We start from the raw sequence: 14,947 nt of genomic DNA, 5'->3' as shown, positions 1-14,947 counted from the left end.
CCTTTATTGTACATTAATTTTCTTTTGTTTCCTTTTTAATACACTAATGCAAAAAATATGTTAAAATCCTCCTTTTTTTCAACAGTTTTGACAGTATTAAAATATTTACTCTTAAACAGTGGAAAGCCAATGACTTGCGTACTTGTTCCTTGTTTGTTAAGAGAGAATTTAGATCAGCGGTCAGCAACCTAAATTGACCGAAGATCTACTTTCTTAGTTTGGTGAACACATAGATTGGTTAAGAGGGGGAGGGGGGCATACACTGGACTTAATAGGCTGTGTTGCGCGCACGATTAAGTAGAGACTGCTAATTACAAATTGTAGGTAAACTCTTATCAAAATAGACACCATTAACTCATATCAAAATATTTTCAGGCAACTTTATTGTTTATTTTAAAATTTATAAAATAATGATTAAAAATTCCCCCAAGCAAGTACAAAAGGTTTGGAAATTTTTTGAATGTAACTATAGATTTTGACGTTAATCCCAGGGCTGCAGAATCAGAAAAACGACCGTCTCTCTGGAAATTTTAGATCATTAAACTCCGACTCCAACGCCCTGATTTAAATTTTTGTCCCAGAAAACAATGGTCATAAATGGTACTCTGACTAAGAGCAAACTCCAAAATATTACCATGATCGACTGAAAATGGGCTCAAGATTAACTAGTCGATTGCGGTTTGTCAACCACTGATTTAGATGCTTTACTTTCTTGCATAAATAATGCACTTGAGGCATTTCTTATATTTTATTCAGATTCTGTTAAAGTAACAGTATTGCTGGAAAAAATGAATGTTGATTTTCTCATTGGACAAATTATGAGAATATCCTCAATTAAAACAAAATAATGAAGAGCCACTACCCCCACCCCTCCCCTCCTGTTGAGCTGCACTTTACTCCGTGATATGTTAAAATTCTTCTACTGCCCATTTTCATAGCTCAAATTTTACTTTTGTGAGACTGCATGATTAAAAAGAAACACCCTGTGTTAAACACCTCTTGGTTAAATTAGTGTATCGTTATTGTGCAATTATTATTGTTTGTGACACAATTAGCAAAAAAATAGTGGGAGGAAAATTATCTGCTACTGTTTTTTAACTGACTTCAAAAAAGGAGGTTATGATTTCATATTGCAACTTTTTATGTATGTTTTCGAATTATTCTAACACTACTGAACCGGTTTGAATTTTTTTTTTTTTTTGGTTTGGAAGGGTGGTCCAATTGTAATTTGGTCTTTGGTCTGGATCTGATAAGGGGTCCCGGAGAAATCCAAGAAACTTTAAATTTCATACGTCATGGTCACGTGGTTTTGCTGTGATCCGTGTATTTCACCGAAGGCTACGATTTCGCACCTAAGGTTTTGGCTTTCTCTTGAACGATATTTAATTCTCGCAGCACATGGATGTTTAATTTTCGCAATGCTGCAGTTAATTTTTTATTATAGGTGTTACTAATATATTTATTACTGTGTAGCAAAGCAGTAAATTAAATATATTTTGCTACTTTAATAGTTGAATCAATTACCTTAATATTTTATTTACTAATCCTTATATATTATTTCTGTAGCCTGTTTTTGGTTTCTACATGAGATTTTCCTCAATTCTTGATTGATTTCTTTGATTTACACCTTATTTTAAAGCTTATCGTGCCGGCTACTCACGAAAAATAGACCCACGGTCTAAAAATTGTTTTTTCGGGCAAAAAAAAACCTGTTTTAAAGAATCAGAATGAGGTTTTCGGTTAAATTTATAACTTTAACTTGCACTGTTGCCGACAGAGCTAAATAACTTGATCAGCAGAGCGTTCCCATAGGCGGATTTAGGACTGAGTTCCTGGGGGGGCAGGGTTTTTTTTTTTTTTTTTTTTTTGGAGCAACATTTTTAATTGCCCTCCCTCCCTCCCATGTTTTTGTCTGTTTTCTGTGATGCATAAGACCATTCTTTACTTTTTTATGTGTCGTTTTCATTACTGTGTGTAATCGTGCTGTCCTTTTTAAATTGACCTTAAAAGAGAGGGGGCTGGTATTAAGAGAGTAACGCAGTGCTCCCTTTTAAGTGGGATATAGAATATCTCCAGTTTTAGGGGGCCCAGGGTTACTCCCCTGGAGGAAATTATCTAAAATGGATATAAAGTTCTGCATTTTGAAGTCTTATAAGGGTTAATTGGAAATAATAGACAAATATTTTTTTTTTTTTAGTTTTACGCTTTAAAAGTGCTTTGTGATGCAAGTTAATACTTTAAAAGAAATGGAGCACAGATTTAGAGAACAGGTATCAAGAGAGTAACATACTACCCATTTGAACAATTCTTAATTTATACACTTGATAAGAAATAAAATTGAAGCACACTTTGCTTAGGAGTTTCAAAGACTTGTCTAATTATTTTCAAGGTTTGGTTGGTTAGATTGGGTTTTTGGTTCAAGAGCCCTTGTAGACTATACTGCGCCAATTCTTTTCAGGGATTTTAGAACCTATCAATAATTTGCACTTTCCAGCCTCTGAAATTGAGTTGTCGATTATACACTTGTACAGTATTGTTCAAACTTTGTAAGAAACGGCTATTTTAAGTTTAAAAGAAAAAATAAACTTTAATTTCCTATTCAAAAAAGAAAAAAATCATGATTTTTTTTTTGTTATAAGATTTTGGAAGATAAGTTGTTACTATATAAACTCCTCCCAAAACTGGGGAGCATTGTCCCCTTTGCCCCCCCCCCCTATAAATCCACCCATGCTCTTCTGAACTATTCAAAAACGAAAAAATAATGATTTTTTTTTTTTAATTTTTGGAAGATGTTACTACATAAAGTCCTCCCAAAACTGGGGGGGCATTGCCCCCTCTGACCCCCCCATAAATCCGCCCATGAGCGTTCCGACGGGTAACCAGGAGAATGCGTGTTCAGGCCCACGTACGGACAATCTGCATCAAAAAATTTGAAAAATATTGCCCATTACATGAACAATGAATAACAAATATGAGGAAATACATTAAGTAGAAACGCTCCTAGCTGTTATGAAAACTTGATGCAACACGGCGCTAAATTGATACTCAATTGTAAAGTGTTTTTTTTTCTTTAAGCTTTGTTTCCAGGAAGAAAATTAAAGCATAATGTAAGCGAAAATATAAGTATAAGGTTTCAGATTTCAGACTACATTGGAACTTGTTTTTTGTTCAGTAAAATATAATAAATCGTATGTTGAAATATAGATTCTTCTAATGAGTTTTTGACTCTTTGTACAAATAAAAACATTACTACCTCAATTTAAAGGTTAATATATATATTTTTCTTCTTTTTGCAAAAAAAAAAAAAAAAAAAAATAGCGTATCACATTTTTACTACATTTAAAAAGGTACGCTAAAAAAGAACTTAGTTCAAATTATTTTGTATTTTAACCGTGCTGTTAAATGATGAACACGTGCTGCCATCTAAGTTATAACGGTTCAAACAGCCTGTGATAACAAATTGTAAAAATTTTCAAAAATAAAAACACTTCTCGGCAAGAAAAAAAATTTAAAATTACCTGTGTTTTTTTATTTTCGTAGAGCGTTCGGCTATAAACTGTCTGAACTTCGGGCCAGTTCGGGCTGTCCGACATAATAGCAAATTTACAGTAATAGTACGCATTACATGTACCCATAACATACAACAGATAACACACATAATGAAATAAATGACGTGGAAATGCTATTTGGTGTTTCGACTCCTGTATGCAGGCTACAGTTAGCATTCAGATAAGTTGACTGCTAATCGAAGGGTGTTCTTCCCTTTTTTTAAGCTTTGACTCCGTCCAGACCACTGAGTATAATAAAAAACGTAAGTATAAAAAAAGTATTAGATATACATCAAGGGAATCCTTTTTGTGCAGAAAAACATTTTCAGTGTATGCTGAAATGTAGATTTCTCTAATAGCATTGTTCAAACTATTGTACAAATGAAAAAATACTACGCCAAATTAAAACTACAAGTTTCAACCAGTAAATCTTCAATTATTTATTCGAATACGATATAAAACATTAAAATTATCAACCTCATTAGTAAGAAATCATTTTCTACTCCTCTGCTTTCGGCTGAAAAAAAAAATCATTTTGTCTACTTTCGAAAACTTACACTTAAAAAACGGACTCAGTTCAACTGGTTTTGAATTTTAAGTGTTCGATTAAAAGTACGGGCTTTTAAGCCGTACAGGTTAAAGAAGCCTGCTATGGGAAATTGTTGAATATTCAAAAATAAAAACACTTATTTTTTTCAACCGAATTTATTACTTCTCTAGAATGTTTGTTTCAATCGCTACGTGAGATCTTCCTCATTCTTTAATCAAATTCCATGTTTTACGAATAATTTTAAATCGTATCATGCTGGCTAATGACAAAACATAGACGCATGACCTTATTATATTTTTTCGGCGAAAATTTTTTTTACTGTGTTTTATTACGCATTCCTTCAATGAATAGCATTCGAAAAGGAAGGCACAGTTGCTAGGTTTGTTGGAGCGTCGTACTGTTAATCAGAATGGCGCCAGTTCTAATCCGTACCACTAAATATCTCTTTAATGTTTCTTTTTTCCATCAGATGCTCACATGGCCAGGACTGTATTTGCCACAACCTGTTTTTTCACATGCAAAATTACTGATTTTTCACTTGTCACTCAGCCACACTTTTATTGATATTTATAATTGCATTGAAAATACGTACAACCAAAAAGGGAGCGATGATCAAATTATCACAACGTTGTATTTAACGAGGTTTTGTTACTGATGTCTTCAAATTACATGCCTTCGCTTGTGCGATTACTTTTTTCCGTTTACTTTTTCTTCATAATATTTTTTCTTTGAAATTTTTAAAAAGCGAAATGCCTTATGAAACGATTCGAAGTACAGTGCGGAGTTCCGCATGGGTCGACTAGTAAATAACTTTATTTAGGCACTAAAATATAAAGTTCTTTATTTAATATTCCAGTTTTTAAATATATTTAGTGTTCAATTGAGGGGGAATTGAATACAGAACACCCTTCCCCCACGATTTAATTTATATTCTTTAATAATATACATTATAACTGTGTATGATTTCTGAAGTTTGACCAATATTCTAGATTTACTATTTCCAATGCCGCTAGTTCAATTTGAAATCAGGGTTATATTAATTAGCAGGCTTCAAAAAAAGGAAGAGATTCTGAACTCTTCGGATTTATTTTTCCTTTGTACAATGTTCCGTAAATACTCAAAGACACTTGTACCCAGGGGCGTGCACGAGGGGGGAGGGACACCTGTTGGTCCGGGCCCGAGTCTGAAGGGGGCCCAATATTTTTATAACTAAGGGTAGGGGTTTTTATAACTAATAGGGGTAAACAATACGGAGAGGGGCCCGGAAAAGTCATTTGTGATGGGCTCCAAAATTTCTGTGCCCCCTCCCCCCCCCCCCCCCCCCGTCAAACTGAGTAGGTTTAGTTTTAAAGACTAATTTCGGTTGTGTCAGTTACGTTATGTTGTTGTTTATAGGGGGCCCTAACTTCAGAAGGTTATTAAAAATTAAGAGATCGTATAAATTTAGTTAGGTATTTAAAATAATTCATCGTATAATAATTTAAATCAGTGTTTATTTTATAATCCGGTGTTTAGTTTAGTTGATTTTTGTACTGGAATTGTAAAATAAATTTCATTTCTATGTTTGGGTAGGAAATAGAATATAAGTGTAATCAGTTATTTTTTGCTTTTTAGTTCCTGGGTATTTTTTGAAGGCTTTTTTTTTTTTTTTAAATTTAAAAATAATTTATTCTCTAGTGAGACCAAATAAAATTCTTTTATTTATTCTTAGTTGGGATGCACAGATAAGCAAATTGGCCGAATACCTACCTATTAAATTTTCTCTAAGATTTTCTTTCCTTCTTTTATTTTATTTATTTTTATTTTTTTTTCTTTTCTTTTATGAGCAAAAAAAATTTATTAGGTTAATTGCCTTACCATTAAAATGCCTCTGTTTTTACTCGGACTTCTTTAATGCTCTCAATACTTTTTAGGGTAAGAACAAGTACAAACCACGAGTAAGAATTACAAGATTACTGATGCATGCAATTTTAATACTTGAAATTATATTTGTTTTGTCCATTTTGTTTCTCATAAATCTGTCTAAAATATTCTATTAATTTTTGCAGAGGATATCCAGAAGCATTCTTCTCTCCATAAGTTACAAATGTGCATTGTGTTGGACAGGAAATGTGGCATGGAACACCTCTTTGTCCTTCGGTTCACTTCCACTTAAATTTTAGTCATCTCATTTTTCTTATTGTACATAACAAAATTTTGTCAATAAAAATATTTTTTTGTAATAATCTCGTCTCCCATATCTATGTATTTTTTAATTAAAACAAACAGAATTGGCACTTGAATAAATTCCATTCAATGGGGGTTTCCTTCAGTCAAAAGTACTACTTTTAGCCACTGAAATTGATAGAATAAGCAAAACAAATAACATGTAGTGAGAAAAAACTTTCATTTTCCCAAAGCTTAACTTTTAATTAATTTTTTTGAACATCCGATTTTGAAAATAAGGCATGGTCTTTATGACGTCACAAATGATGTACTTTAACCAGGGCTGCGGAGTCGGAAGGAAAATGGCCGACTCCGACCCCGACTCCGACTCCTGGATTTTGAAACGCCCGACTCCAACTCCGACTCCGACTCCGGATGTTTTTGATTTTTTCAATTGTATTTTTTCAACTCCCTCTCTCCCTTCAGGGGAAGGGGGAAAACCTCTAAACAGAGATTGAAATATTGATTCCTTTTCATGAAAATTTCGCATTTTGTTTTTTATTGTAAACACAAGACGCATACAACGTTAGAAATTCAATTTGAAAATCAAATTTTCCAACAGTTACGAATTAAGAAGTGAGATGACTTAAAAATCCCTTTTAAAAAATTTGAAAAGGATTATCTGCAATTTGCCCCCCTTTAATGTTTAACAAATAGATATTGATCAAATCGTGTGCTTTCAATTTTTGAAAGCTGTAACTTGAGAGAAAAAAAGCTTTTTTTTTTTTTCTAAATCCAAGTTCTTGAGAGGGGGTGGTTTTCCCTGTGTGACACCCATCAGGTAGATGACACCCAAAGTTAATTTCAGAGTTTATAAATACTTTAATTCTGAAAATTTTCGCGAATATATTTTAAATTATATTTCATCAATCAAATTTCAACGAAAATAGGGCACATATACATCAGGAGCTAATTTTACACAAAATGCGGCCGGTATACAAATTTGTACGAATAGCTTTCACTATACCTATATTTCTTCTTCGCTAAATTTTTAATTTAAATTTTATTGTCTGCTTTAGAATTAACCTTAATATTAAGATTTTAAGATTAGCTGCAATTATTGAGTGTTGCAATCAAGAAATCATTTACACTTATTTTGTTCCATACTTTTTAGTGAGAACCAAGCTTATAGAAATAGTCTTAATAAAGAAAAAAACATTAGATTATTTTTCATCGAATCTTTTGGATTCGTGCTTTCGCGCCAGAACGTTTTTGAATTTGTCGATCACCCTTAAACGTTTCGACCTTAGCTACGAGCCTCGACTTATTAATTTGTTACGTTTCTTTCGCTATTTTATAACTGAGATCGAACAAAACACTATTTCTATTTTTATTTGAAAGTGATTACTTGAAAATGTTAGGCAACAAAACCGTTTGCTGACAGTCGCTATTAGTTAAGTTAAAAAGCAAGCAAACTAGAGGACGGCTACAGTAAGTTCCGTAAGCATTCAGGCTAGCTGATTGCCATAATGGCAGTTATTTTCTCATTAGTGTCTTTTTATACATGTAATTGAACCAATTGGTAGTCAGTTTTTAAAAAATGCAAGGAGAGTCAATGAAAAGGAAAGAAAAAAAGAAACCCGGAGTCGGAGTCGGCAAGTTTTCTAACGACTCCGACTCCTTTACCCCAAAATCAGTCCGACTTCGACTCCGACTCCGACTCCACAGCCCTGACTTTAACGCATCTGTCTACTGCGTTTCCACGATATGATAATCAAGAAGCGAATTAAATATTTTCCTCTGTGGATGGCATTTCATCCTTTGTGATGTCATCGGCAGAAGCGTAAACATTGAAAGCACACCGATTAAAGTAATTTTTTTAAAATATTAACTTAGTCAAATTATTTAAAAAACGTTCAAATCCTATGTTTTTAAACATGATCTATCGGAAAAATATACCTTTAAAATTTCGGAAACAACCCAATTGTAATTTAATTTGTACTTGGCATTGTCATAAAAATTTGTTTGCTAGACACTACAACTTCATAAATCTTGAAAGTGTGTATGAGATGCCTAAGTCAAGGTGTAGATTGGCATTGAAATTTTTGTAGGTAGATTTCTCTTTTTTGGCCATGGAATGCTTTGTAGTATTTAACAGGGTAGACTGCCATTCTTCCTTGGGGAGGGGGAGGGGGGATTCAGGAGATGCTGTCAAAAGCAAATCCAAAACAAGGAATGTTATAAATTTCAGTAATGAGATCATGTACAAATTAGGGGTTTTTCATTAAAAATTTGAGAGATCTCTTGTGGCATAGTGGTTTCAATTGAGGCCACTGTTGAAGCCAAAGAAGAAAATAATAATAAAGTTGGTTGGAGTAAGTGGGACCCCTTTTGTGAATTGTTCTTTTTTGAAACTTTATACAAAAGTTTTGAAACAAAAAATTTTAAACTATTTGTCTTACTTTATCTTGGGCATTATTAACAAACAAAAGTTCATCGTTATTTTCTAAAATAATGCTATAATATGCGTAATGATTATATTTTTGCAAAAAATTAGATTGGTGTCCCACTTACCCTATAGTATGGAGTAAGTGGGTCACCCCCTTTTTACTTTCTTCTGTATCTAATATATAGAAGAAAGTATTGGATTCGTGCAAATTTTCGAATTTCGGCGGATTCGAACGTTTTGAGGTGTGCTGAGTCCATCTCGACTATTTTTGGAAAATGTCTGTCTGTATGTGTGTGTGTGCGTCACGTCTGTGTGTGACCAGTTTTTTGTGACCGCTCTACAACAAAAACTACCGCATGAAATCGAACGAAATTTGGTACACATATGTGCCCCTATGTGAACTTGTGCTCATTGGTTTTTGGCGGAATTCCTCCAAGAGGGGTGGAGCAATGGGACGTTTTTTGAGTTACGAGTGCTATTCCTCAGGAAGTAACTGGCGGAATCAAACAAAATTTTGTCCATATGTTGCCATTAACAGGAACAGGTGCTGATTCAATTTTGGTGTCAATCACTCAAACGGGGGTTGAGCTATAGAACGTTTTTTGTCGTCAATTGTGACTGCTATATCTCAAGAAATAATGAACGGCATGAAAGAAAAATTTATCGGCAAGTAGCCCTTAGTGGGTATAAGAGCTGATTTTATTTTGGTGTCAACAGCTAAAAAGGGGGTAGCGCAATCGCCCGTTCTTTTTTTCCATCGTGAGTGCCTTATCTCAAGAAATAATGCTGCGTTCTGGATGAAATTTGGGATAAATGTGAATCCATATGTAAACGGGCTTTGGTTCAATTTTGACGCCAATCGCTCCAAGAAATTTTATTTTATTTATTTATTTATTTTTTTTTTTTTTGCGAATAAAAATAGCTTTATTAGTGCAACAATAAGAAAGATAAATCGTAATAAATTGTCTTCTGCGTATTTCTCGTGATTTTAATTGTATGGAAATGATCGGAAATACTATCCCAATGATTTAAAAAATTTTACTGTTGCCATCTTATGTTTGTTAACAAATAAAATATTTGTAATTAATTCAAGCAAGGCTTTTAAAATAACTTTCAATTTTCGCTCTTTGCTTTGCTTTAGTAATAATTCAGACATTGGGATGGTGTTCGAGTTTTTGCCTGTGTAGTTTTGTTTTTGTTTGGAATATTGCTTCCTCGTCAAGCATGGGGAGGGATCAAAAAAAAAAAAAAAAAAAAAAAAAAAAAAAAAAATATATATATATATATATATATATATATAGAAGAAAGTTTCGTGATGGCTACAACATACTAGTTTTTATTTAAATGAAGTATGTTTAAAAAAGGGTAAGGGGGTCTTACATGATAGAGTATGTAAAATTTAGTGTGAATTATTTTTCTGTAACTGCATCCATTTATGAGATAATTACTGTTTTTTAAACCTGTATCATGGAAAATTTTAAAACAAAAAACAAAACAATTTCATTTTGTGAAATTTATTGACATCCTATAATTTTATATTTTACTTGCACATTAAAGGTGTGTTTAATGAACGTAATATAGTTGATTAAGATCAATTTGAGTTAATTAGTCAAGACTAAAAGTTGAAAAAGAAATTGGAAACACTAAATGACTGCGTCTATGTAAAGTTGGCTAAGGAAGAACCATTATCGCTTCATCCTCAGTAATTACTCAAACATCATCTGCACTATGCCGATAAAGAGCATCACTATTTCTATTTGTTCTAGCAAATTCAACAGTATTTTTTAATTTGTATCATCAACTTCAAACATTAGACCTACTTAAATCTTAATGATTTTCTTTCATGTATGTTTCACAAGTTCATAATCATCTGCTTCAGCAATTTTTGTAGCTGAACGATCAATTTCTACTAAGTCATCATAGTTGTCTTGTATTTTTCTAATACAAATATTTAATCAGAGTTGCTTTTGATTTTGAAATCCCCATTATTATAGGGAGACCCACTTTCCCCTTATAGCATAAATGTACGGGGAAAGTGGAACCTCTCCTCTTAAACACTTTTTAATAATATTTTATGCAAAAATTTTTGTTGCTGTATGAAATTCAAGTTAAACTATACGTGAAAAATTAATTATCATAAAAAATAATAAAAACTAACCTGGAAATCCTTCTTTGAAAAATGTTGTTTGAACTTGCTAAAAAAGTTTTTTAGATTTTTTTTTTGACTTAAGTAGTATGACCTAGAAAAAAAATTCCACCAAAAACCCAAATATGTGCAAAACCAATCATGGTGATGAAATTTAACATGACCAGTGCAAAAAAGTTAGAAAACTTTATCCATATTTCAGTTTTATGCGGGTGACCCACTCCCCCAACCAACCCTAATTTAAAAAAAAAAAGAATTTAAATGTAGCTTTTAAAAAAAAAAAGACTGGTTTGAAATTTCATTCTTGGTTTTTTCCATTAATATTAAAAAACTATCGTTGTTTAGAACTATTATTTCAAGCTAACAATGTTCAATGCTTTTTGCTTTTTCGAATATTTCTTTCACATACAAATTTGAACTTTAAAGTGCCCAATTACTGACGTCAAGAAATTTCAAGTATAGCCAGATATAATGGCGGTAAGTATTGTAAATAAGCGGAATTTAAAGTGAGAAAGGGAAAGCCAAAATAACCAGTTGCGAAATCATTATCTTTGAATTTCACTCAAAATTTAGCTGTCTTTTCTTTTCTTCCTCCTCCTCTACGATCAAAGTTTTAAGCCTTAGCACATGCTTAAGAACATAAATAAAGCTATGATTCATTTTTTAAAAGTTTAATAAATGGTTAAGTTAGCAATTTGGCGATTTTTAAAGCTTTTATAATCAAGATAATGCTTGTCCACATGTCGCCAGGACTGTCAAATCCTACCTTGATTCGCAGCAGGTACAGCTTCTTCCTTGGCCTGCATGTGCATATTCCCCGGATATGTCACCGATTGAACATGTGTGGGATTTCGTTGGGCGGCGTCTCGCTCGTGATCCTCGTCCTGTTGCTTCGACAGACGAACTTTGGTTGCGCATGCAAACAATATGGAATACTCTTCCGCAGGCAGATATTCAAACTTTGTTTCACTCCATGCCAAGTTGTGTAGCAGCTCTTATTGCGGCGCGTGGTGGCCTTATGCTGAAGATTTTAAAGAACATATGCCTTCATTTGAATGATAATTTTTCGATACTGGTGTGAAAGACTGTTGGAATTATTCCGGATTTTTTCCTTATTCCAAAAGGATTTTTTTTGAGACTATTTTTTTTTTAATTTAAACGATTTTTTTGAAGAGCCGATGAAGTAATTTGAAAACTATTACAGTCCTTTAGAGTAATTTTAAACCATGTGGGTTAACCTTGTGCCATTTTACATTTTTTAGTATTTTTGACGACGAAAGGAAAAAAAAAACTGGAAGGCCCAGTTCAGTCGTATTCTCCTGGTAATGTTAGGATATAGGTTTTCTGCTCTTTATTTTATTTAAAAAAAACAAAAAAAGTTGGCTGAATTGTAGACAGCTAATTACACTGTTCACCAATTCTAATGCTCCTGACTGAAAACTATTTTTTGAGTTGAAATTGCTCTTCCGGCGTTGCGATATTCTACGCAACATCAGAAATACAGTAGACACTCGTTTTACGCGGTTTTTTTTAATGCATTCTCGATTATACGCGATTTAAGATTTTACACCTTTATTTTATTTTACGCGGATGAGTTTCGATTTTACGCGGATGCGGCATTGCAAACAGATAAAACTTCCCTCTCCTGAGATTGTAGATGACAAGTAATAAACTGCATTTTGACGTGCTAACTAGCGAGCTTTGGCAGCTGGGGACATTTTTTGCGATTGGTTCCAGAGCACTTTCCAGAAGCAAAGTTATTAAACTCGCACAATTTAGAATTCACAGGAGGAACTTAAAGAAGTGACGAAGGGAGAACAAAACCAATGAGAACATCAATGACACACAACCAAAAGCTTTCACTGAAAATTTTGAGCCATTCCTAGACAATGGCAAATGATCTGATTTATTAGTGAAGGAAGATCTCGTCATGGAGATTACGCGAATGATCATGGAAGCGTTAATGCCCCACATCGAACTGCAGAGAATTTTTTTTTATTGTATGCCAAAAGAATAACATAAACTGCTCTTTTTAATAAGTACTAAGTTAATTCATGTGTTCTTTATGCACGTTATGCGTATGCATTGGAATAAGTACACTTTAAACTTATTATATTATATATATTTATCTATCACTAGAATGGATTTTTTTTTTTTCATCTGCGGAACCTAACCCCTACGTTAACACTAATATTGTCTCAATTTACGCGGTTTCGTTTTACGCGGCATTTCCGTGGAACGTAACCCCCGCGAAAAACGAGGTGGAAATTTTGTGATGTGCAGTAAAAACTGGTGATTTCAAACTATTCAGAAATTTTATTTTTCTGGTTTAAAGTTGCAATACTATTTTTAAATGATTTATTTTGTATTCCAATGCTGCTCAAAGTTACCCTAAATAGATGGATTCCACTAAACCAGGCGAATAATTCATTTTGAATGGCTTCCATATTTATTATATCTATTTTTAATTTTAGATTACTATACAATGCTTTAAATGTGTTTCTTCTGTTTGATGCAAGCAAATACCATAAAACTAATTATATATACGAGTTGCAAATTAAAATAAATAATAACAACGTCAAAAAAGCACAAATTGCAGACACGTTATTTCATATTTTACTTTCCAGCACAAATGTATTAAATAATTTATACGAAATGCAGTTTAAAATAGAGAAATTAGAGATAAAAATTATCCTGAATGACCACTTTTATTGCATATTAGATTTTTAGGAACGAATGTCCCGATTCTAATGGGATTTTGCTGAATTTACTTAAAAAATATTTTTTATTTTCATTTTCTGTCTCTTTTTCTTTTTCTTTTTTTTTCTTTTCTTTTTGAATTTAACAGCAGGGCACATTTTCTACCGCATAGTTTCTTTCCTTCTTTCTTTCTTTCTTTTTTTTTTTTCTTGAACTGTACAAAATTAAACGAAAAATTGTTCAACATAGAAATGGTTCGAACTAAAGAAAATTGTTTGAATGAGATTATTTCCCCAGCTCTTATTGGAAGAGATTGACATGCTCGTCAATAAACCCTACTTTGAAATTTTTCTATTCAAAATGTGTATTTAAATAACTTAATTATCATTAATGAATTATTTTAGATGTTCTTGATGTTTTTTTTCTGCAATTTTAACTTTTTATTTATTTTTTAAATTTATATTAATTTTTCAAAACCATTTTTCAGAAAAATGCTAAAAAGCGTAGTGGCTCCTAAAAGTGTTCGTACACTTTGAAATTTTTTAGTAAAACCAAAATAACTCAAAATTGAATTCGAATATTAAGTCCAATATTTTTTCACATCATTCCTATGTCATTCTAAATATAACTCATAGGTTTTTACAAAATATTGACGGATCTTCTTTTTGTAATGGGTCAGAAAACGAAGAGACAGAGAAATAACACACCACAAAAGTCATCGTACACTCAAGTATTTTCGAATAAATTCATGATTAAAATTATCATATGCCGTTTTATTAATATTTTTGCATTGTGTTGACCCTTATCAGTCATTTGGCTTTAATTTTTTGTTTACATATTCCTTAATATATTGCTTATTACTGTAAAATGGCTGGTATTCGTAAAAAACCGCAAACGCCATTCAAAATTTGAATTTTTGTCCCACAGTAGTGGTAAATTGGTTTGAAATGTCTCTAAATTAGTTAATTTATTTGTTTGTATAGTAAAGTGCTTGATAAAATGCTTAAAAGAAAGGAATCAGACCGAAAACAAGGTAAGAAAAGGTCAACCGGCAAAGTTGACAAAACGTGATTTAAAGTTAAAAAAATTATGTAAAATACACATTTGAGTACTGTAAAAGTTTCTGCAGAGTTAAATGAAACATTTTATATTTAATTTTTATCTAAAATTATTCAGCAAGTTCTTTGATTAGCTGGATTAAATGGGACCTCTTCCTGCAAAAATTTTCGTGGTAGTGCGAAAAACAGAAAGCTTACGCTTTTCGTCCCAAAATCAATGATAAATATGCTAAAAACAGTTTAGAATCATGTCTTACTTACAGATAAAAATTAATTCAACATTTTTGGTTAAATTGTTGTATAACTGTAAGTAGAAGAAAAAATTAGGAACTTAATCTTAAGAACTTAGTT

At 32.4% G+C, this 14,947-nt stretch overlaps 2 protein-coding genes across 3 annotated transcripts in view; both read left to right on the top strand.

The window, feature by feature from the left end:
• The window catches only part of LOC129232597 (methyltransferase N6AMT1-like), a 32,244-nt gene extending 25,961 nt beyond the window's left edge, over positions 1–6,283 (top strand). For both annotated transcript variants that reach the window (XM_054866730.1, XM_054866731.1), the window contains exon 6: positions 6,147–6,283. In XM_054866730.1, the coding sequence (XP_054722705.1) occupies positions 6,147–6,253 (107 nt within the window). In that variant the 3' untranslated portion in view covers positions 6,254–6,283. The remainder of the gene's footprint in view (positions 1–6,146) is intronic.
• A 5,026-nt stretch (positions 6,284–11,309) lies between these two features.
• LOC129232632 (long-chain fatty acid transport protein 4-like) overlaps positions 11,310–14,947 on the top strand; it is a 53,472-nt gene continuing 49,834 nt past the window's right edge. Inside the window, exon 1 of the mRNA XM_054866764.1 lies at positions 11,310–11,315. Within this exon, the coding sequence (XP_054722739.1) occupies positions 11,310–11,315 (6 nt within the window). The remainder of the gene's footprint in view (positions 11,316–14,947) is intronic.

This window comes from Uloborus diversus, unplaced genomic scaffold, assembly GCF_026930045.1.
Source record: "Uloborus diversus isolate 005 unplaced genomic scaffold, Udiv.v.3.1 scaffold_13, whole genome shotgun sequence".
Classification (NCBI taxonomy): Eukaryota; Metazoa; Arthropoda; class Arachnida; order Araneae; family Uloboridae; genus Uloborus; species Uloborus diversus.
The sequence above is the reverse complement of the archived record's forward strand: the minus strand, read 5'-3'. Positions and strand labels throughout refer to the sequence as shown.